Source organism: Caenorhabditis briggsae, assembly GCF_000004555.2.
Source record: "Caenorhabditis briggsae complete genome, chrX, whole genome shotgun sequence".
In the NCBI taxonomy this organism is placed as follows: Eukaryota; Metazoa; Nematoda; class Chromadorea; order Rhabditida; family Rhabditidae; genus Caenorhabditis; species Caenorhabditis briggsae.
Genome location: NC_013491.2, coordinates 15,392,782 through 15,416,920, shown reverse-complemented (window position 1 = coordinate 15,416,920; position 24,139 = coordinate 15,392,782). Strand labels below are relative to the sequence as shown.

The following is a 24,139-nucleotide window of genomic DNA, read 5'->3' as shown; positions in this document are numbered from 1 at the left end:
AGGAACGGGGGCTAACACAAAATAAACGGCAAGAAAGAAGGAGAGTGCATTGTGTACAATTTGCAAAAGGAACTGTTGGGTCCTGCGCCCATTAGTCATAACCACTTTTTTGCGTCTAGTAGAAGCTATGACTCTCTGCGTCTCCAATGAAAATAAATCTATTATCTCAGTGGCGCAGAGATATGATGAACCGTTTTGAACCCCGAATCGTTGTAATCTCCAAATTATGTGCTTTAAAAAATAGTCTAGTTAAAAGGGCCCTTGTAATAGAAGATCTTTTCAAACATTTTTCGGCACTGTTCGATTATAGCGGGACTATAAAGAATGAGGGGGACCATGCCCGAATGAGCGGGACCATGACCAAATGAACAGGAAACTTGTTTTTTTAAGATTGAGGGGGAAACTATTAAAATTGTTTCAAATTTGATGTCATCGAACAGAGCCCATTTTTCCACTACAGTACCCCAAAAAAATTTTGAAAATACCTCGATTTCAAAAAAAGTAATGGGCACAGTGCGGGAAATGGATACGAATTAGCTCCTAATTACATTTTTAATAGTCTACAGTATCCTCTAATGATGCACATAAAATCTGTGTATGGGTGCCAGGTAGAAAAATGAGATTTTTAATTGATCACTTGATCGAAAAGGAGAATTGTCGAGCGAAAGGACGAAGGGATATTCCATCGGCGATAGGTGTGAAATGAGAGAAAAAATTGATAGAATCTTTTCTTTATACAAAAATTATTACACTAAACAAGTAAAGAAAGTAGTAAATCAGTAATTATTTTTGATGAAGCGAATACGCCACTACCCTTATCAATTCGGAATGCTTCGTTTTAATAGTATGCTTCTGCGATTGTAAAAAATAATAGCACTGCCTTATTAATGCTGATTTGCGTTTTTTGAATATGAAAAGCCACACAATCACAATGATAACGAGAATTTCATGACAGTTTACGAACAATCTTCAAGGGAGCATTCAGTCACCCGGTAACAAAGTGAAAAAGAGTTCAAATGGTTTTGCGCCTGTTGGTAAAAACAAAAAGTAACAAGTTGGCGGCACATGAAAAGCATGTTCTCATCGTAAATGGGTAGGTACAACTGGTACACATTTGAAGAGTGTGGTCTTCATGATAGTGAAACTTCTCAAGGTATATTCAGTGGGGAAAAAACTGGGAAAATTTAACTTGCCACAGTTCAATCGTTCACTTTTAGCTGATTTATCTCGGATCCTTTGAAAAAATCAAAAAGTAATATTCTGACAAAATGCTTATGTTCATATCAAAAATATTTTGTCAGGTTGCTAACTTTTCATATTTTTCACTGGGATCGAGATAACTTCTTACGGCTTAAAGTGAAAAGTAAAGGTGGACATTCTACGGTAGTTTCTATCAAAGGCCCTTATAATGCAGGGCTATACGTAAACTTTGAGCATAATTATCTCAAAATTGGCAGTGACAGTCAATTCAAGTTCCACTATGTCAGTATTCTTGCCTTCAGAGAAATACCTACCTTCAGATTTGAAATTCAAACTGTTGAGCTACAATATTCTGAACACTCACATCTCCTGAGGAGAGTTTTAAAAATTGCATTCTTCGTTATTACTGCCTATTTTCTATTTTCTATTTTTAATGAAATCGCATCGTCGGTTGAGCAGCAAAAACAACACGGTATTTTACAAATTAATACATGCGCCTTTAAACGGTTTTTGCCGTTTTCCCTCGATTTTGTTCGCCCGTTTTTGTCAATTTTTGCCTAGTTCTTATGAATCTTTAATTTATTTAAAAAATATAAAAACAGCCAAGTTTGGGCACAAACTATATAGGTGAGGTACGGTTTAAAGTCGAATGTATAAATTTGTAAAATACCGTAGTATTTTCTCTGCTCGACCGACTTTGCGATTTTAAATGAATTTTCGGCCGCAACGTGCATTGAAAATAGACAACAGTAGTATCTTCCCCAAAAATACTGAAAACGTTCTGCATCCTTATCTGAAATGACCGAACAGTGAAAATCGATTTGACCATAAAAATTTGTGATCGGCCCGATGCACTTGTTAAGGGGAACCACTGAGATTACCGTAAAAACTGTAATATAGCGACACGGCGTTCTATTTTTTGAAGGAGTGTTTTCGAATGATGCGAGGTTACAAAAATGGGTTTTTACTTCACTGATAAGGTACCAAAATGAAAAAAAAATAGTACCAAACTTCTAGATTCCACTGTTACTCTGTTTATTAAGCATGAAAACTTTGTTTTGCTACCTGTAAGCGCCCTTTGTATTAGAAGGGGCCTTCTATTAGGTTGTTTGGAAAGTACCTGTCATTTTTGATCGCCTGTTTTCAAACATTGCTTTTGTGAGCAAGATACAAGCGTGGTAGCTAAAGTTTTATCAGTAGATTGGTGGGGTCTAATAGTGTCTACACCCAAACGGAGATCATTCTCCTCTTTTTGCGTAGTGAGAAATGCTCACCGTGTTTGCCCCTAACATTTTCCATTTTCGGAGTGCCATTTTATGTTTGTTTCTATCTGACCGGAAAATTGCTGAAATCGAGTTCCGATTAGTGGATGTTTTCAACGGAGGATACGCCTGCAACAGAGCGCGCATGAAAGCACACACAAAACAGCGTTCCAATTTGGGACAGTTCGACCCCTTACCAGTTCGAACTTGTAACAGTTCGATTCTGTCCGCGTTCTATTCTGGTAAGTGTGCAAAAAAGACTGTTCTGAATTGAATCAGTTTGATTTTAGGTCTGTTCGATTTTGAAAACGTTCGAATTCGTCGTACCTTCTTTCAACGAAGACGTTTCCTTTCCAACTATCATCACAACCTGGCTTCATCAATTTAAAAAAGGAGAAATATCGTTCAACTAAAATCCCCATTCAGAAAGGCAAACGGGCTTAGATTTGGATTCATTAAGAAACGGGATCTAAAGGGTACAGTCTCAAACTGTGCGGGATATATCAAGTACGTGGCAAGCTTTTCGTCAAAAAGCCATGAATTGGAAACTCTCGGCAAAGTAAAAAAAAAGTGGGAAGATATAGACCACACCTTTTGGCTCAATGCAACTTCGTTTCTCGTGTGGGCACCTGTTTGAATTATCTCATCCTGCGTTGCACACATAAATGTTAGAACCAAATCATTACTAGTGGTGATAAATGGGTAATGGATGATTACCATAAACAACAATCCAAGGTTGACAAAGGCGCTCAACCACCAGACGTCCCAAAACGTGAAATTTATGTTAAAAATGAGATGTTGTCGGTATGGTGGTCTACCAAGGAGGGGAGCTTTGGGAGCTGCTAGATGATGGTGTCACTTTTATCACCGATACCTATTCTTGTCAGGTGACATAACTCAGACTTCATGCGGATCTTCATTGGAGAGAAACACAACGGTTTATTTTCAAAATCGAATTCCGCAACCTCATGTGGGAAGGAAGACCCAGGCCGGTCTCGCTGGGTGTGGCTGGATTATGCTGTTTTATTCACCGTATAGCTCGAATCTTGTACTTTGTAACTATTACCTATTCAGCTGTTTCTAATGTCACCTTCGTTGAAAAACTTCACCTCAAAACAGAGAATCAAAAATGGGTTGACTTGATTTTCGAATCGCTGTGACCGGAATTCTGGAAGGAAGACATTCACAATTTAGTGGGGCGTTGGCAGATAGTCATTGATAATAATGGTCATTACCTTCAGTTTATCCGATAACGTTTTGATTTTTCTACTTATATTTCTTCAATCTTTTTTGTAATTTTTTGGATTTCCTGCAGTATTCCTATCCTCGTCATTACTTATTTCTGCTTTTCACGAATTTCAGTTTGAGGTTACTCACATTCTAAAAAAGAGTCACAAAAATTATATGCTCCAAAGTCTCTCACACCCTCTAATTTGAACTGAGCTCGGGAACTTTTTGCTTTCTCATGCGTGTCGCACTCGTGATACACTTTCAATTTTTTTTCCCTCTCTTATCATTTTTTTTCTTTCTTAAATGTTCAGAACGAGAGTGATATAAAATTTTCAATTTTTTCGGCGTTGTTCTCGATTGCGAGGAACTTTTTTTCTGCCTCATGTTTCTTTTTTTATTCTCCCCCATTTGCCAACAACGAGGGAAAAAGGAGAGATGAAAACACAGAGAATTCCGCTCAATTTCCCGCCATAGAGACACATCCAACGAATTGTCGACAAAAGAAGATGTTCTTAGATAAGATTGAAGAGCGTCGGTGATAAGATAATTGTCGCTTTTCGCTGCAAGGTTTTTGGAAGTTTTTGTTTTTTTCACTGTATCTGTTTTGCTAATGATTTCATAAGCCAGTTTGGTTACGGGAAGATGCAACCAGTGTTGTTATTGTTTCTTTAGTTGTTTAGACCTTACCTCATCTGTCTTCTGTCTCCTTTTTTCTACTGTGCACCTCTACCACCATTCCCCCAGACCATGATACAGATAGCATCTCTGCTCATCATCTTACATTAGCCCCCCCCCTTCTTCTTCTAGACCACACACACAAGCACATTAGATGTCATTGCACTTGTCATTCCTTTGGCAAGATCCTTTTTAGACCAGCTAAAGTAGAAAAAAAAGACGACGACCAAATGAAAATGTTCCCTCTGGCTTTTGCCGCTCTCATTGTCCCATTTTTTTCATTGTCCCGTTTTTCTTCCTTTTTTGCCTTCTCCTCTCATTTTCTTCTCAATTTTCGTTGGGTTCAAAATCTATTCTATGCGACTAATTTAAAGAATCGTATTAAAGGTTGTGTAAGATAAAAATTTTCTTTCTTTATTCAAGCAGAAATCAATGTATAGAAATGAAAAAAAAAGAAAGTAAAGTTGAGAAAAAAAATTAAAGAAAATTCCTTCATTGAGAAAAACGGCATCAAAAAATCAAAGTGGAATCTGGTTGCCGAGTGAAAAAGTGGGATTTTTTAGACCAACTTTGGGAAAAAGCGCGCGAAATTCGAATTTTAAATGATTTTCCGTTTTTTTTCAGATTTTTTCATACCTGGTAAAACATTGATAGATACTTTTGGTAACCTTTTTAAAAATCTGGAAAAAACAGTTAAATTAAAAAAATTCGAATTTCGCGCGCTTTTTCTCAAAGTTGGCCTAGAAAACCCACTTTTTCACTCGGCAACCAGATCCCACCTTGATTTTTTTATGCCGTTTTTCTCAATAAAAGAATTGTTGAATTTTTTATTTGATTTTATGGCAATCTCCATTAATTTCTGCAGAAAATGAAGAAACAAAAATTTTCACCGCACACCACCTTTGAAAGTCCTCAAAAAGTTTTATCTTCAACTTCAAACAAAAAATAATTGGGAGGAGTTTGAGAATAATGCTACTAGCTGAGGCTTAAGAAAAAAAAAAGTGCAAAAATAAATCGAGGAGTCATAATTCCCTTTATTCTCGAGCCTCACACTTTCCCCTGTTTTCTTTCTCGCGGCAGGATTAATTTTCCCGCCATATCTTGTGCGGACTTCATTCTCTTTCTATATAAAGTTGATCAGTTGATATGAAAGTGTGAAGGACTTTCTCATGGCATTCCAGTACTTTTTTTACCTAGTTTCTTGAAATTTCAATCCATCTGGCGTTTAGAGCTCTCATTTTTGTTCCCATTCAGTTTGTTTTTGTTTGAGAAATGATATTTTCTTTCAGGGACAATGAATGAAATTTCATTGACGTCCAAACCGGTGGTGGTTACCGGACCAATCGACTTCTCAGATTTTCACCGAGAAGAAACTGCTCGCAGATTGAAGGAAGAGCAGGAGAACAATGGGTGTGGCAGCCGAAGATGGACAGTAGAGGAGAAACCACCAGCGCCGAGGAAATGGACAGAAGAGGAGATGGAATTCTGGAAGGCTATTGCTGAAGCTGAGAAGGATGACGACGAGGAGGAAGAAGAGGAGGTGGAAGAGGAGAAGCCAATTGATGTGGAGGAAACCAAGAAGATATGTAGGGATCACCTTAACAAAAGACTCGAAATTCTCATAGAGGGAAAAGAAGATAATTTGAGCAATGTTGGTTAGTTATTTGTGACGTTTATGAGAATTTGAGACTAGATTTTTTTCTGAATTAACCAGCTGGTCAGTGTATCCTTTGGACAAGGTATCGAGAAAACTTATGAGGAATTCCTTTAAAAACTTCGAAAAGTTTACAAGGAGATTTTCGATAATTTTTTCGAGGAATTCTTCAAGACGATTACATTGTTACGTAATGGCCTAATTTTTGTAAGTTGAATTTTCTAGGCCACCATGAAAAAATGGCCCGAAAATGAGCTGGCATGCCCCTATGGGGGAGGGGGGGGGCTTGGAAAAACGCAACTTGCAAAAGTTAGGCCACCAAAACGTATGTAGCGAAATTTCAAATTGTGCATTATTCGAAGAATTTGGTGGATTTCATTCATCGAAATTCTCGAGAAATTTCTCGAAAAACATTTTTCGAGGATTATTTTCAAACATTTTTTCGAGCGATTTTTGTAAAAAATTTTCAAAAATTTCTTGAAAGAGGCCTTTTTTCGAGTGATTTTTTTCAAAACTGCTTCAGACTAGCGCGTGTTGATTTCCTAAATTTCATTTTTTTTTTCAGAATTCGATTCCCTCCCCCTTATTGACAGAATGCGTTTGGAATTCACTAAAGAATACGAGTGGGATGCAAGTGAACTGGACCCAATTGTTCGGGATTTTATCGAGAAACAAATTGAAGACTGCCCCTTTGAGGAGACTGTAGTCGGGTATCAAACTCTTCTCGAAATGTACAACTCATATCTTGGTCCGGAATTCTACTTTCTCATGATGCTAAAAAAGGCTTACAACTTCAGAGAATATGAAAGCTGGCTCCTTTTTGGATATTAAACCTCGTGATTTTCATATTTCAAATCATCTCGTTCTTCTTTTTTATTGTATAGTCCTATCTCTTTTCTCTCTCTCGATGTCTTCTAACATTCAAAGTTTTACAAAGCACATCCTTTCCTCCCTGACACCCTTGGTTCTAGGCACGTTTTAAAAATTGTCAGCCAGTAAAGAACATTCGAAGAATAACGCTCACTCTTTTTAATAGTTTACCAATTTTTGTGTTATCCTCCTCATTGAATCCCTAGTCACTTTTTAGATTATCAAATCACAAAAAACATTTCTGTAGTTTTTCTAACAAATTGTATCTGTCTAATAAGTCATATTCTTCTTTTATTCAACTATTTGAAGTTTTTCTTCAATTGTGAAAACATGTTTTGTTCGGAACAAAATTGTTCGGAATAAAATTCGAAATTCCGGAAATCACTATAATTTGGTGTTTTTCCGGTAGGAAATGCCGACAGGAATATATTTCAAAATTTTATACTTTTTTCATTTTTCGAAATTATTTTGTCACTTTTCGGGTTGCTGTGATTGGAAATTAGGATTTTAAAGCTCCGAAATTTTTGAAATTTTTTAAAATTGAAAAATTCCAAAACTGTTCAATTCAGAATATTCCGAAATTATGAAAATTTGGAACTCAAAATTTTCGGAAATACGAAACACCCCAGGCCCCATTCTTCCCTATGACGCACTAACTTGAATTCGAGTAAACTGAAGGTTTGTGTGTTTACTTATTTTCCCAAGACAACTTTAGTTTCGAAAAGGTCGCATAAATGAAAGTCAACAAATTATGCTAGATTCTTAAGAGAAAGTCATATGATTGTTTGTCTACATGACATGTCCTTCAGTTTTTTTGAAACTAGAACATTACTAGCGACAGGAAGACGAAAGAGAAATCCAATGCGACCCGCGGCAAAAAATTTATGACGTGGATTCTCTCTACTCTCTTTTCGCTCCTTCTTTTCTATCGCCCGTTTTTCTTTCCCGTCTATTTCTCGTTTTCACAATGTATGTGATGCCACTGTTCATTAATGCTTACACCGAATATAAACCACATTAAGAGATACAATTATGAAATTAATACTGGGGACCGCGGAAAATCACCACTGGTTTAGAAGGAAGGAAGCCTCGAGATCTTTGAAGTTTCTGTCGTGGACGTGGTGGAAAAGTCCGAAGAAGTGTGGTCCCAAAGCGGAGTTGTAGTTGTCGATAATCACCTCGTATGCCATTTTGACCTTATGATCCAGCTTTCCGGTCTGGATGCGATGACGAATAGCCGCTTTCAGTTGGAAGTCCAGTTTGCAAGTGTCGAAACGAATGTTGGTCAATTGAAGTCGTTCTTCCAAGAAACTGGCGCTTGTTTTGTTATCATCAGGCTTTTCGTTGTCTGAAAAAATTAACTTTGATTTTAATTTTTTAAACTAGTTTTATTACCTTCACTGAGGATTGATTTGGTCGTTTTTCCTTTCTTAGCTCGGCTGATGAACATATAAAGCTTCTCCGCGTATTTGAAGCAAAACTCGTCGTCGCGAGACTTTTTCTCCTTTCTCTTCATCAGAAGCTTGTGGAAGAAACGTGCTTTCTTGGTGAGAAGTTTCTTCTTTTTGGCCGGTGGAATGGCGATCATCTCAGGGTCCGAAGAATCAATTCTGTCCAATTCTAACTCATCACTCAAGTGCGCCTCATTAAGGAACGAGCTGAATCGAAGGTTTTAGGGTTGTATTTCAAATTCAAAAGTTTTGATTTAATGTTGACGCTATGGATATTCAGAGAGAACCAAAGCAATCGCTGGGGCCACGCAGCCAAAATTTCCGCTCTCTGTGACAGATACCAAGAAGTAATTAACTGACTACATATTGTTGATATTATGATGAACATTTTGACAGTATGCTACTTTTTGGTATCTTTCTTAAGAAACGAGATATATGAGTTTAAACTTGATGGTCTGGGGGGGGGGGGCACTAGACTGTTCACGATAAACTATCAAAAACATTAAAAATTCTGAAAGCAAACTCACTTCAGTGAAATCGGCTTTTTCCACATCGATTCGATATAATTCTTCAGATTGCCTTCATCAACCTTGTCAACCGGCTCCTCAGTCTCTTTCCATGGCTCGCATTGTCCAACATGAGCCACCGTACTTTCATTGAGATCGAACTCCGGAACCTTCTTCTTCTTCACAAGTCCCGGCTTCTTGAGCAAAACTTGATTGAGCTTGACTGGTTTGCTGTAGTAGTCATCCACATTGTACGAAACACATGATCCAGTAGATCCGGCGCTCTCGCTTCCAGAAACGTTACTCTCCGAGTCGTTGTCACGAATCACACGAACTTCAGCAAACGGTCTGAACGTTACATGACGACCAGACTTGATAGGCGCCATGATACCTGAAAAGATGATAATGATGATAAAAACAGTAAAAAAGGAGAAGAGGAAAAAAAAAGACTGTTGAATTGATAAGAGAAGAGATGAAAACGATAGAAAAAAGAGGGGGTTTCTTGTTCAGGTGATTAAAAAGAGAGATAGACAAGGCCTCTTTGGACGGCAGTAAAAATGCCACCAAAACGAGAACCTAACAAGAGATAGGTAAACAGTATCAATGTCAGACCGATGGGAACACTTGAACTTATGACTGAATTTGCGGGGGACGCCGAATTAAAAGACTAAAAACGAACTGGGAATAGCGACGTATTCGGGAGTCACCTTGGCAAAAAAAAGGGAAAAGAGAAAAAAGGAGAGGAAGTTTCACACGTTTCCATGCCTGCCTAAATTGGCCCACCTCTTCTTCTGAGCCTCTCAAGATTCAAATGATGCGAGGAAGGGCTGAATGTTTTTTTGACTTTTGCACTCCCGAGGGGCGGAGCTTGGGTGGGTGGCGCAATGGCCCCATACCTGGGGGTGGAGTCTGGGTGACAAAAATGCAAAAAAAGAGTGATGGAGATTTCGACAATTTAAAAGAAAACGTTCGATTAAAGAGAGTCTGGAAGGGAAAAATAGATTAGATTGGTGTGACACCGATAAGATGGACTAAAGAAGAGGATAACAATCGGAGCGTACACAAGAACATAAAACGTATCATTATGCTCAATTCTATCTTTTCTGGAGTGTTCTCGAATTTTGGAGACAGCGAATTTCAATTGAAAAACTGAAATTCTCAAACTTTTAAAAATTGACAAATATCTCTTTTGAAAGTTTATTTTTGAAATTCGTTAAATTTGAAGTTTTTACTCGGGCGTTTTTTAAAGTTAAATTTGTTGAACGATTCAAAAAGACAACAAAAAACTAAAACTTAATTTAGAAAATTCAAAATTTTATGAGTCCCAGAAAGGAAACGGAGGATTTTTTTAAACGTCTACCGTATTTTCTCTAATAGAAGTACACCCAAATTGTCAGCTTTAATCTTCATTATCTAGATTCCTCTGAAAGATATCAAGAAATTACAAAACAACAAAATATTGGTGATTATATGATAAACAATTTATCATTAAACAAATGTTTCATATCTTTTACAGGAATCAAGATAATTGAGCTTGAGTTTGACGGTTTGAGTGGGCTCCTATTAGAGGAAATACGGTATCTACTTTTAAAACTTCAGATGTTTTTTTTTCACTATTTTTGTAGGTTTATCACACACATGTTCTAAATCGACTTCTAGTCAGATACTGAAAAGAAAAAAATCGAACTCACACGGTTTTTCATACTCACACGCCTTTCTAACAAGATAACTTTGTATAGTGCAAGGCATCAATGTTTACTTATTTTCCCAGAGTTAGCTTAGACCCCTAATTATCATCTATAATTTGTCGCCAATCACGCCTTCACTATTCAAAAAAAGGTTTCCATTTTCAAATTTTCTATTTGCTCATTGACTTCTTGGCACTTTCTCCCCGAGAGCCATCAAAGAAAGCGCTACTGAGTCAGTCAGAGTGCCGGCGAAGGTGAAAAGAACGAAGACGAAGGGAAAAAGGAGGAGCGGTCGTTTAGAGAAGTGCACTTTCAAAGAAATTTGAATTTGAAATGGAAATCTCGAGAAAAAGGTTCGTATTGTGGCTTATAGATGAGTAGAAAGAAGAATACCGCCCGTGACACTATGAAGGAATCAGTTTTCAAAAAATATTGATAAGAGTTTTTGTTTCAAAAAATGAAATGAGCGGTCGAGAGCAAAAGAGAACAAGTAGATAACGAACAAATTGGGTTTTTATTAAAGTGAAAACTAATTGGAAACCGAAAAAATGAGCATACTTACAGAGGCTTCTGTACTTTTCAAGATCTCTTGTTATTTTAGAGCTGGATTTTCCAGGTTGGTTGGAAAAATTTATGAGCTCAGGAAATTGAAAAGACAACTTTGTTCCGGTTTAGCACCAAAAAAAAGAACATTCTCTTTTATTCAAGTCCACTAAACTTTTTTCAAACCCCGGATTATCTTTTTGATCCCCAATAGAGCCAAAATGATTTCCTAGAATTTTTGAACTAATGTATAGTATGATACAGAAACGGGTAGAAATCTAGGATTATCAAAGAAATTAAAGAAATTAAGTAAATAGAAATTGTTTAAACTCAGAAAAAAAATATCAATTGAAAAAGAGATCTGAAACTGTTGAATAAGCAAAACGACTTTTTTTATTCGATGAGATGTTTTACCTAATCATTAAAATGGGATAGGTCACATTGAAACATCATTTGTTTGATGGCGTAATTAGAAGGTCATAAAGTATGAATTAGAGATAGCGCGGGTAATTTGTGGAGCTGAATGAAAAAAAGTTGGAACTTTGTTTTGATTTCAAATTCTATTAAAAAAAGCAAACATTAATTATTTTAGAATGGCTTTTTATACTAGCTAAGTTCCTTCTATTTTTCTTCTGATTGATGAAGCTTCATTTTCTAAACACAGTTTTCTAGGGTTGTGCAATGAATGCAATTGTATGACTTTGAGTACTTTAAAAGAAGCAAAAGTGAATATTGGGGTGCCAAAGCAGTCCGAGCAGCTATTATATAGCGCTGGAAATTTTATAGCTGTCATATTGCATCAAACGTTTTTAGAAAAAAAATCTGATGATCTTTGTTTAGCTTCAAGAATTCCACCGAGGACTCAGGGATGTTCAGAATGGCCTTCCCGGAATTTTTCGGAATTCTGGAGTTTCTCGAACTTCTTAAAATTCAAATTTTCGAATAGAAATTTTGTTTTCGATCCAGAAATGCTAGAAACTAATAAAAACTGACATCAAGATTTCGACAGCGCAGAAAAATATTTAAAGTCATCCTGTTGGAGACACGCAAGAAATTGGTTCGTCTGCGCTTTTGACATACCGTAGTCCAGAAATTCGGAATTCCGAAAAAAAAAGCTTCGGAAAAAATCCGACTGGAGTTGAATTTCGAAGAGAGCTCCGGAAATATCCAAACGAAATTTCATTCCGAAAAATGTTTCGGAATTTTTAATCTCGTTCCGAACATCCCTGCTGAATACTTCGAAAAAAGTAAAACATTTTATAGTTTTCAAAAATCTCAAGTAATAGGTTTACATCTAAAATTAGGAAAAGGTTTTTTACTGATTTTCAGGTAATTGAATTAATTTTACTTTGAATTTTTGAGCTGATTTTTGAGCTGATACAAGGAGTGCTTCATTTCTTCAGTCTGCTTAAATAATAAATGAGCAATTTCATATGTTGCAATCTTGTTTTTTTTTCAAAGCTTTAATTCAAATTCAAATTGTTTCCTATCACCCCTCCAACTTTCAAACGACGTTTCCATTTTTTGAAATTCTTGTTTGTTGATTGGCTCTTCTCCACTCTCTCGCGGAGAGCCATCAAAGGAAGCGCTACTGAGTCAAACTGGTAGTCGGCAAAGGTGAAAGGGGTGACAAAAAAGGAGTCACGGTGGTCTAGGGAGGTGCACTTTTGAAAGAAATTTGAATTTGAATTTGAAAAAATGTGCTGTTGAATCGAAAACGCATGAATCCTGAAACTGATAAATACAAGATTATATTTTTCACTTGGTTGAAATAGACAGTCACAAGCGAGGGAAGCTCAAAGAAACTAAATATTTTTTCCGATAAAAAAGATTAAATTGATTGGAAGATTTGAAAAAAAAAAGCAAAAGATCACATTCAAAACCCTCTCAATTTTATTCTCCCTCTGTTTTCATAACTCACTATTTCAAAAATGTTTTTTATATGTACACGCTCTCCCACAGAAGAGTTTTGAACTGCAATAATTTGTGATCTGCCTGAGAAGTTACGGTGTCGCAGGCATGGAGCAAAAATTCAGAATTTTTATCTGATTTCGTAGGGATTCAAAATGATTCAAATGTTTTTGAAAAAATAATTAGTGGTTATAGAATCCTGTTTGGTCCTTTTCCGGAAGAAAATTTTCAAAATAAAACTAATTTTCAAGATTTTGTACAGAAAAAATGAAACTCCTCTTTCAGTTTTAAACATTTCCAAGAATTCTGTATCTAAAATTCTGTAGCATTTCCAAGAATTCTGTATCTAAAAGACCGCAAAATGTTGCTCTTCGTTAGTATTAAAAAAAGTTTGATTTTCCTTGTTAAACTTTTTTAGAATATTTCGAAAATTATTTGCATCATCTTGAATCTCCACAAAATCAGATAAAAAAATGCTGAAATATTGCTCCAGACCTGCCACACCGAAACTTCTCAGGTAGATCAAAAATTATTTTGCAGTTCAAAACTGTTCTGTGGGAGAGCATGATGAATATTATATTTTGATCTTTTTATGGGAATAGTTAACTTTGGAGTTCTGAAAAAGTAATCCTGATTGTTTTCTCTTTACTAGGAAAAGTTGAGATCACATTACACATGAAAAAGATCAGTTTTTGTAATTGACATTTTTTCCGCCAAATTCTATTTTGGTAAGATATTCTGATTGTAACTAAAAAACCGAAATTTTCAAAACCATCACTGAGACGTGTGCAAAATTGAATTTTTTCAGGTTCTCAAAATTGGCGTCTTCCATGAAAAAAAATTATAATTTGATATATTTTTGTCCGGTACCGCAAAACTCCAATTTTAAGTTTTTTTTCTGTTAAAAAAAATCGTAATTTTCGAAAAAAAAAAGTACAGACATAAGAACATATGTGCCACCTGTCAATCACACATTGAATAGTGCGCGAAAAAATATGATTTACAGCTGTGTCTCGCATTTTCGAAAATCCTGTGTTATATCTAAAAAAACAAAAACACATGTTGTTGAAATTGAATTCCGAATTATGGGAAGAATGTCCACAGGAGACATTCCGTTGAATTATTTTTAATTTGTTTGTCAAGTTGTTCTAAAAACGATAATTTTCGCGAGGCATTGTTCGCCATTTCTATGTTTAAAGTATAATCGTCCACTGTAAATTCTGGGAATTCCAATAATGTCTTTCTCTTCTTCTTCAGTTCAAAATGAGCAACGTGTCGTAGCTATGACATAGATTTTTATTCCATATTCATTTGCTTTCCTTTTATTCTTTTTTTTTTCAACATGACATTTGATGTTTTTTCTTATTTCTCAGCAACAATTTATGATTGCGAGCAGAAACTCAGAACAACTTTTTAGTTTAAGAAATAAAATTTACGACTTTCAATTTATCGATTATCACGGGAAGGTTGAAAGGACCCCAACACCTGTTTCGAACTATTTACTTCAGAAAAAAATTGAAAGTCGTAAATTATCATGTTTTGACCTTTTCATTGAAAAAATTTTATTTGAAATTCAAAAAAAGTGAAGTATTCCTGAACTTTAGGTTTTTTGAAAAGTTTAGAACATACTAAACAAAAAATAACTTTATTTTTGCACTTTTTAACAAAGTCCTATTCTTAACAGATATTTCGTAAAATCTTTTAAACCGCGTAATTTTCCATTCGAATCTTAAAAAAAGTATTTTTAATAACAAAAATGTTGCGTTTTTTTCGGCGTACCTGTTTCGAACTATTTACTTTAGGACTTCAGAGTTGAAAAAAAGTTATACTGAAACCACATTTAAAGAATGACTCTCAAAACAAAAAATTTGAGCCCATATAGCTCATTTCCTGTGAAAAGATATCGAAAAGCGGTAAACTGACAAAATGTTCATCATAATATCAGAAACATTTTGCCAGTTTTCTTTTTGATATATTTTACAGGAAATGAGCTATTTGATGTCAACGTTGGTTAGGGTGGTTATTTTATGAGTGTGTTCACGTTGTATTTGCCAGTAAAACTAATTTCACTGTTTTTTCGAGCAACCACATTGAACTTTATGTCATGTGTACGATTTTTTGAAGTAAAAAAGGTGCTTGAAGTGCGAGCACAAGTTTCACTATCGAAAGAATAACAGTTTCATAGATTTCGAAGTTATCTTTGAATTTTTGAATTTTGAATTTTTGAAGTTGCCTGAAACCGGGTTGCAAATCTAGACAGCTTTTTTATCGGAAAAAATACCACCCGGAAACTGGTTTTTTTTCAATTTCAAATCAAATTAGGTCGAATGTCAGGACTTTGCATTCCGATCATTTAACCGGCACCCCTAACCGATAAAAGAACGACTAACTCGTATTAATCAAGTAATGTCCTATCAGACAGTGATAAATCAGTTTGCCTCCCTTTTTATCTCCCACTTTTATTTCATTTCTTTCGTCTTTAATTGCTTTTCAAATCAAATTCTATTTGATTCCCAGTTTTGTCTGTAATAAATAAAATAGAGATTTATGTAAATCTCCAACCTCACATTCTCATTTTTTCTTCTCCACCTTCATCTTTTGTCCCCCGTCTTTTTCCCACATCCACATGTTGGAATTGATAGTTATATCATACGATAAGAGAAGAGAGGACCAGAAATAGTGTTTGTGTCAAAGGAGACGCAGACACAAACGACGTCGCATGGGTGGAGCTTCAAGACTGCTCTAACTAGAAAAGGGGGAAGACGAAAGCAGACATACTTTAAAATTTTACGGCGTTCCATCATTTTATTTTCAACAATTCTTCTTTTCCTTCTTCCTGTCTACTGGTGTCTAATCATTGTCACTATCATTTAGCATCATGTCGTCCGATGATGAAGCTTTTCTGATGACCTCCGAAATCGAAGATGATCTTGTTGTTGGAGAAGACTTAGAAGTGGAAGAACAACATCCTGCAGATCCATCACCCTATGTCAATAATCCAGTTGCTCAGCACGATATTCATAACGAAATGAACCAGATTCTGAATACTCCTTGGAACGAGCTCAGTCGAGATCAGGCAGAAATCATTCATCGCCTGGTGGCAATTGCTGCTGACCAACAACTAAATCAAGTAGAGCTGAGGAATTCCATTGAAAACTCGCTGATGGAATTGGCTACGATCAGAGGAAGAAACCAACAAGTTCCGCAGCAACGTAAGTATATTTTTTGCATGTTGTTTGGACCAGGCTGAGAATAATGAGGGGGGTAGTGAGCTTAGAACGCTCATTAAAGGGCTTCCTACGACAGGAGAACCTTGGAAATGTTATGGGTTATACGACAAATATTATTTTTCAAATTTCAGAATAACAACATTCCAAGTCATATTCTCCTCCTCCCGGTATACTCCTCATTCCTCATGGACGTCATCAATTCACACAAAATTGCTTTACATCTTTCTGGCTACAACTAAAAAATCTGTGCATACTGTGTCAAGTGAACATAAAAGTGTATACTTTTCCCTCCGTGTTACAGTTGGTTTTCCGCTCTTATCATTTCATTAATTAGCTCACTAAAACTGCTTATCATGAAAATCGAATAAAAATGTATTGCTTACTTGACAAACATGCATTCAAAGCTTTAGTTCTGATGAAGATAGTACAACTCTTGGGTTAGAACAAATCAAACCTCGAAAATCCATTTACAGGATTAGTTTTTTTCCGTAAGAAAAAAAGTCAAAAGATAAAGGATTAATCTTATCAGGAGTCAAGATGTCTACGCATTCTTTTCCCAATTTTCTATTGTGTGTTGATCAAATTAGGAGGAAATGTGAATAGAAGCGATGTTGACAACTGCGTTCGGCACATCACATCACGTTAATGTTTCAGTTTGACTTTTCAGATTAGTCAATGTTTCAAAAAGAAGTTTTACAGAAAAAAAGAAGTGTTGAATTATCTACAGTGCTGACCATAAATATGTGAAAAAAACGTGTTTCTTCAGTTGATTTCAACCATTTGCAGGAGTCAGGAGCTCGGCTGTCAAGTGTCGGATCAATTTGGAAATTTAGGAGGTTATGAAACAGAACTAAATTCAAATCTTTGCAATTACACAATTATTCGAAAATTCCTACTTTTTCAGTTGTTTGCTGATTTCTGAAGGACACCTGCTTTTTTTCATGTTTCCAGTACAAAAATCGGAAAAAAAGGTGTCTTTCTGAATTTGGAAAATAGCTGAAAAACTAGGAATTTTCAGAAAGTTCTGTGAATGCGAAGTTTTTAATCTAGGTCTGTTTCACACCCTTCCAAATTTTCAAAGTGACATTTGACAGCCGAGCTCCAGGCTCCTGAAAATGGTCAAATTCAACTGAGAAACACGTTTTGTCATATATTTATGGCTGCCACAGTATGAAAAATTTCCACACACTAATACTAGCCACAATCCGATTACACTCATTCTTTTGTCTCTTAGATTAGCCGAGAACACTGCTCGTCATAATTCAATCTAGGTTTTTTTGCGTCCATCTTTTTCCCAAAAGTCTGAAAACGTACAATTGTTGGAACTAGCAAATGGCTCTTTCATAATCTTCATAACACCGCTCGGTCTCGACTTATATGGGTATTATGGGCGTTTTAAAACCGCTGAAGATAAGACAAAAAGGTCATTGATAACCTTTCAACTTTTCATGACTGCCGCCTTCTTTGCATTTTTGGAGAGGGAGGTAATAATAACGGAATTTATTAAAACTTTGGAATTGAAGAATAAAATAGAGTGACACATAACTCAAAAATGGTTGGGAAAGTAGTGGGAAAAGCGGAAGAAGAGATCATTTTTTAGAAGGAATGGGTGATTTGAAAACTCTTCAATAACCTCGTCGACCTCGCTGACGGTCTTTGACAACTTTGAACTCATACAGTTTGCCAAATTCCTCATAAAGTTTCTCTACACGTTTTGTGAATAATAAAACGAGAGTTGTGATATCCTGATAAGTTCTGGAATTTGCGTTTCCTTCCTTCAATTTTGGTACAAGAAGCTCCGGAAGTTTCAATATAGTGAACACGTGTTCTGAAACATTCAAGTACATATACTGTGAATTGAGCAATAATGACACTCACTTTCGTAAACAAAATTTTTGACCAGCTTTCCCTCATCGACAAGGTCTCCCATTGTTCTTGCCATCATCAAATCATTTTCAAAGTGTTCTGAAAAGCCGAAAAATGTTTTGTGATTAGATATCTGCTAAGCAATAAATTTCATTCAACCCGACCGCATTTATTTCTGTTCAAATTCTTTTCCGCTAGTATTATTGTCGATTCAGAAGATTTATGGCGAGTCGATAAAATAGATAAGATTCTAATTTATGATTCGAAGCAAATAGAAAGAATAAAGATGATACTTACGTCTCTGTACATCGATAAGATTCCGGACAATCGAGACAATGTTGAATTCTTTCATTGATGACAGATTGATATGCGTGATCCGCCAAACAAGCATTTGGCCAGCCATGTCTATACGATCTTTCATTGTTCGAACCATGGAAAGAGCGTCTTGGAGCCGAATTCGAGTAGCGTCATCAACAATACACTAAAAAAGAAGAATTTCAAAATTAAGTACTTTTTGCTACGGGTTGTTTGCTGTAATGTTTCAAACCTACAGTACAATTTTGTTTTTGAATAAATTATCTTGAACACTAATAGAAGGCCACCATATGCCCTAAAACCTGTATGTAGAAGTGCGGTCTTTCTATTGTTCCAAGTTAGCTCTGAAGTGCTATTCTATTACAGGGTCCTCTCAATTAGAAGGGGTTTTTCTATTTTCCCGGCACTTTTTTCAAAGAATTTTCATCAAAAAATGCGACAAATTGCCGTTCAAAATTAATGAACATTTATTTTATCAAATTGAGAAAAACTTTCGAACAAAAAAGTTAGTTATCGAGTTTCTGTGAAATTGGGGAATCTCCCCTATATTTTTCACACAAAACGCACGAAAATATTTATTTTGAAGAACACATTTTGAATGGGGCGCTTCTATTACAAGGGATCTTCGAATACATGTTTTACGGTACTTACTTGTACTTTGAGCTCAATTATCTCGACTTATACAGAAAATATCAAAAATATGTCACTTCACAAAACGTTTGTGATATTATGACGAACATTTTATCAATTAACAGATTTTTGTTACCTCTTCTAGAATTCGAGATAATTGAGCTCAAAGAGCACAAGTCGACGGAGGTTTTCTATTCGAGCGTTTACTGTAGTTCAAATTTCAGATTATTTTCCATTCTATTCACTAACCTTATCCAATTTTTTCTTGTTCTCAAACCATAAAAGTCTGAATACCAATTTGGCATGCAGCTCCGATGTCTCGAAAATGAGGTCTTTCGGCTGCCTATTCTTTCCCGTTTCAATTTCATCTGCATACTCGTGGAAAATATGGCCATCGGAATATTGTTGGGTCACTGGGTCATATGTGCCTTGATATTCTTCTTTCAAGGCGTTATGGGCGTTGATTAAACTCATCAAATTCAAATTCGAAGTCAAAGGAGCATACAAGGCGACAGTTCGTACTGTATTTTCAGATGTTTGTTCTTCAATAATTGGTTCTTCATGAGCAGCCATCAGATTCTTCTGCTCCACATGTCGAGATTGTTCAGATCGTGAAGCTCTCTTTTCCTCCTTTTCCTTTTTGAATTTGGCCGCTCGGTGACTCTGTCTCTTCAACCGTTTGAGCTCATGCTCTTTCTCTGCTTGTTCATCCACCACTACATTGTCCCAGTTTTCAGCGACACTGGAATTAAGAATCGGAGTTGTTTGAGTCTGAGAATTTGAAACATACTCATTGAGTGCATTTGGCTTCTCGATTCTAGAATTTTTCGAGACAGCATAAGAAGTAGACGGTTCACACAATCTTGAATTCAACGATGATGTGGGGAACAAAGACTCATTTGTTTCTAGCGGATTCTTTGGTTTGACCACAATCCAGCTATCGTCACTTGGCTTTCTGAAATCCTTGATCTTGATAATAAGAGCCACTTTATATCTACCGTATTTTCTCTAATAGAAAATCACCTATATTTGAAGCCCATCGAAGCCCACCCTCGGACGTGCTCAAAAACTTGAAAACGCAACTTGAACAGAAGTTTGTTCAGTTTAGTTAGCGCAATTCTTACTCTGCAGTTTGTCTTTTTGGTTATCACAGACGTTTTCTAGCTTTTTCAAGAAATTTCTGATGGTTTCAGTTTTTTAAAAAATTTTATGAGAAGAATGTTGAAAAATAGAAGCCCATGGACTCCAACTAGATTACGGTATTTCTTTTTTCAATACTATTTTCGTATTCATGATATCGCCAGCTCACCTTCCAATATTCCCCTGTCTTAATGACATCACAAGTGTTTCCTCCTCTTTTTCATCTCCCAACAGATTTGCTGCTATGGCAACACTAGTGGAAGAGGAGGAAGCCACAGCAAGGGCTGGCGTGTTTGTTCTAAATTTGTAATATTCGTATGAGAAAAAAAATAGAGAAAAGTGGCTTGTCAACCAGAATTAGTATAGTACCTGTCATAATCTCTAGTGGCATGGCTTGAGACAACAGACGCATATGACTGAGGGCGAGCTTTTTGGTGATATTCAGATAAGGTGTTCAATTCGGTACTATGGTCATATTTTCCCTCAGTTTTCTCGTTTCCAGAAGAGCAATTTTTGTTGCCGCGGGAACTGGATCGAGTCGACACGTTGCTTTGCTCGGATGGAGAACTCAAACCAGAGTTCTGAACATCTTGTTTCCCTTTTTTAGCCTTTTCAGATGGACGCTGGGAAACTTTGGAACCAGGAGAACTTGAACGAGTCGAGGCGTGACCTTGTTCAGATGTAGAGCTCAATCCAGAGTCGCTTGTTGTGCTTCCAGAACAAACTGCATTTGTGGACAAACGGTCATCTTCCGGACGTCTTGGATCCACTCGACTTGGGCTTGCGCTGAAAATATTATAGTTACAATTTCAGATTTGAAAAAAGTTTTCTTACGGCTCTAATGAACGGCTATCAGTAACCAGCTCCAATTCTGTGACCGGTTCCTCAAGAACAACATTTTGAAGGATTTGTCGGTTTCCAGAAGTTAGCTGAGAAACAGTCAATGGCGTTAATCCAATTGGAATGTATTCTCCCTTTTCATTTCTTGTTACCAAAATACCCATCAATTTTGGTTGATCATTTGTGGATTCATTTTGCACAACGTTTTTCAGTGCTGGAAAGAACTCCGATGGTTGTTGAGGAACTTCTGCCCTATTTGGTATCATTCGGAGTCTTCCACCATCGAACGAAGATGTTCGACTAACAGTTATTCTGGTTTGACCATTTCCGTCGAACATGAGTCCAAATCCGGAACACATTTTTCGAGATCTGGGTCTTGATTCTGCGGGAGCAGAATTTGAAGTTGTCAATCCTTGGTTACTTTGAACTTCTGTTCTTTTTAGAACAGGAGTTTCCTGCAGCGCAACATCCATTTCTCGAATTGTGACCATTCTGTTTGATGATGTTGTTGGTTGTTGGCTTTTCGATCGATTCTGGTTTCTTGAAGATTCTTGGTTCCTAAATATTTGACTTTTTTGTTCAATCCATATTCTGAGAAAACAAACTTTTCTACTGAATTGCTGGTACTCGGCTCATTACCACTACCATTCACCTCCTGACCGAATCTTCGTTTTTGTGAAGTTCTTGCGATATCAGCAATGTTCATCCTGAAATTTAGAATTGTAGTATACATGTTGTTTTTTCTCCAACTCACTTCAATTTCAGCTCACTAACAAGAGCTTTAGGAAACGAAGGGCCACAAATCATCTCTATCTGCTTGTCAAGTTCAAACATTGGTTTTGCTTCTACTGTCAAACTACCATCCTTTACAGGTCGATCTGATAGATACAAAGGAAATGCTTCTCTTTTGTTCGGAGTCGCCCATCTAAAATTTGGAGGTTATTTAGAGATCATTTTACCAGCAATCTTACTTATTCTTTTTCGAGAAGTTCTCAATTTCAAACTTTTTCAGCGATACCATACCGGAAATCATCTCACTGAATATCCATGTGGCATTTTCTTCTGATAAACCACTCCTCATCGTTTTCCAACCATCCAAAAATTGTGTGTATAATTCGATTCGTGACCCCATCATTTTGTCTACTAGTTCTGAAAAAAATAACACACTCTTTTGTTTTAATGGTTTTCTTTTGTGGAAATATTGTTGGAGTTTAGTCCGAAAGGAAGGGAAGCCCAGCGTACAGTCAACTTTGAGCTTAATTATCTTGATTCCAGTGAAAAATATCAAAAACTTGACAACTAATAAAAGATTGGTGATATTTAGATAAATATTTTATTAATTACAAGTTTTCGTTTTTTTGTTCACGAGAACCAAGATACTTGAGCTCAAAGTTGATGGTTCAAGTGAACCTTGTTAAAGATAATACGGTATTACTGTTATTTTGTAAAATTATACAATTCTTTACCATAAGCTGAATTATTCTTTGTTCAGTGAAAGCATAGTTTTCATGCAAAAATTTCTCAACTTGAAAATTTACAAAGTTTCCACTCACCAACTAAATTAGCACCTCTCCCTACATCAACCATATCCGCTGTTCCCCGGAACTCTCTCCACTTGGAATCTGGCGTCATTGCGATCCACCGTCTGAACCTGACCACCTCCTTTGACTGATTCCTATCATCCCGTTTTGCAGTTCTTACTGCCATTCTGATAAATTTGGGCTGCAACGTATAAATGTGTTCAAAACATGAAACAAGAGATGGAACTGAAAAAGGAAAACGAGTAGCAGAAGAAGAAAAAAAGAACAATTCATGCGAAGAGTGGGGACTAAAAAACAAATAAAGAGTGTCTCCCGTAGACATCTCTAAAAAATACATAGAAAAAGAGAGGAAAGGTAAGAAAAAGAAAGCTTGGAAGCCTAGGAGGGGAAGAAGAGATGAAAATGAGGAGAGCAACAAATAAGAACGGAGAGAACGACTTCACCACATCTCGCCCTTCTTTCAAACAACGAATAGGCCAAAATGGGTGGGAGCCGGCGGCCATGAGAACAAACTCATTGCACCCACCAGAAAGAAAGAATCAATGTTTAACGACGAAACCCGCAAAAAATGGAACTTAATGTGTGAAAAAGATTGAATGAGAAGCAAACCGAACGAAAAATGAAATTGAGGAGGAAAAAAAGACAGTGAGTGTATGTGTCGCTGTGTGCCAATTATTTTTCCGGGAGTCTTTTGGCTTCCTCTTCTTTTTTCCTATATTGTTTTTGTGTAGTCCTATGTTTCTTGTTGCCTATGAACATTTTGCATCGAGCGTGACACCACTAAGTATGATTCGAGTTGGCAAAAGGAAAGTGCAAGGAAACTGCTGTATCCTCATGTTCAACGTTGAGTGGAAGCTCTACATAATACTTAAGGATTGATAATCAAACTATAGGAACTATAACAAAGAAACTGGGTCAAGGGAAAAGCTAGTAATTCATAACTATTGGAGCCAGTATACAGAAACTAGGCCAACTTGACTGAAACTAGGTCAAGTTGGCTGACCGAACTCACAATTCTGATAAATGCGGTTTCAACTAAAACCACAAAACGTCACTTAGGAACTCAAAAATCTGGTCATGCGCAATTACTCGTGAGCTGCAAAACAAAAATTTACTAATTATTACAGTGAAACTCGAGGAATGCACTTTTCGAAGATATAAAAAGGAATTCGCACATGCTGACAACATAGGTGATTGGAGTGTTATTTAAGAAGGGATCAGATAAAACAAGCATACTTTTGTAGGGCCGAAATTTCAACTAGCCTACTCTAATTCAAGAAGAAAACAAGAGCCAATTAGAAACAATGGGGAAAAAGTTCAAAAATAGTGGAAGAGGGAGTGCAATAGCTGAAATATAGAAGTTGCGAAATATAATTTTCCCTTTTGTTTTTCTGTGTGTGTATCTCTAGCCGCGTGGACTTTCGAATGGAAAGTAGCTGTGTTTATTATACATATATTGTATGTGGACTACAAATAACGTGATGACAGTGGACTTATTCGTGAAGCTATATTAGTAAATAGTAAAAAGAGGATTTTTCATTCGTACATCCTAAACAAGTGCTATTGTACCTTTAGCGCGTCGAGACC

General features: G+C 36.4%; 4 protein-coding genes across 4 annotated transcripts; 2 read left to right on the top strand and 2 right to left on the bottom strand.

Moving 5' to 3' along the window:
* Positions 1 to 5,661: 5,661 nt before the first annotated feature.
* On the top strand, positions 5,662 to 6,852 carry CBG27933 (the record flags this gene model as incomplete). The annotated part of the gene is made up of 2 exons (XM_045240219.1): positions 5,662 to 5,777; positions 6,615 to 6,852. The coding sequence occupies 2 exons, from the start codon at positions 5,662 to 5,664 to the stop codon at positions 6,850 to 6,852; spliced, it is 354 nt and encodes a 117-aa protein (XP_045099665.1).
* A 1,100-nt stretch (positions 6,853 to 7,952) lies between these two features.
* On the bottom strand, positions 7,953 to 9,234 carry CBG27932 (the record flags this gene model as incomplete). Its single annotated transcript, XM_045240217.1, has 3 exons — positions 7,953 to 8,239; positions 8,287 to 8,549; positions 8,870 to 9,234. 3 exons carry the CDS (start codon positions 9,232 to 9,234, stop codon positions 7,953 to 7,955), a joined length of 915 nt encoding a protein of 304 aa, XP_045099664.1.
* Positions 9,235 to 15,868: 6,634 nt separating this feature from the next.
* CBG27931 lies at positions 15,869 to 16,356 on the top strand (the record flags this gene model as incomplete). Its single annotated transcript, XM_045240216.1, has 2 exons — positions 15,869 to 16,202; positions 16,352 to 16,356. 2 exons carry the CDS (start codon positions 15,869 to 15,871, stop codon positions 16,354 to 16,356), a joined length of 339 nt encoding a protein of 112 aa, XP_045099663.1.
* Positions 16,357 to 17,845: 1,489 nt separating this feature from the next.
* CBG27930 lies at positions 17,846 to 22,146 on the bottom strand (the record flags this gene model as incomplete). Its single annotated transcript, XM_045240215.1, has 10 exons — positions 17,846 to 18,048; positions 18,099 to 18,185; positions 18,384 to 18,567; positions 19,281 to 19,986; positions 20,341 to 20,469; positions 20,541 to 20,957; positions 21,006 to 21,569; positions 21,617 to 21,718; positions 21,766 to 21,936; positions 21,983 to 22,146. The coding sequence occupies 10 exons, from the start codon at positions 22,144 to 22,146 to the stop codon at positions 17,846 to 17,848; spliced, it is 2,727 nt and encodes a 908-aa protein (XP_045099662.1).
* Positions 22,147 to 24,139: the final 1,993 nt, after the last annotated feature.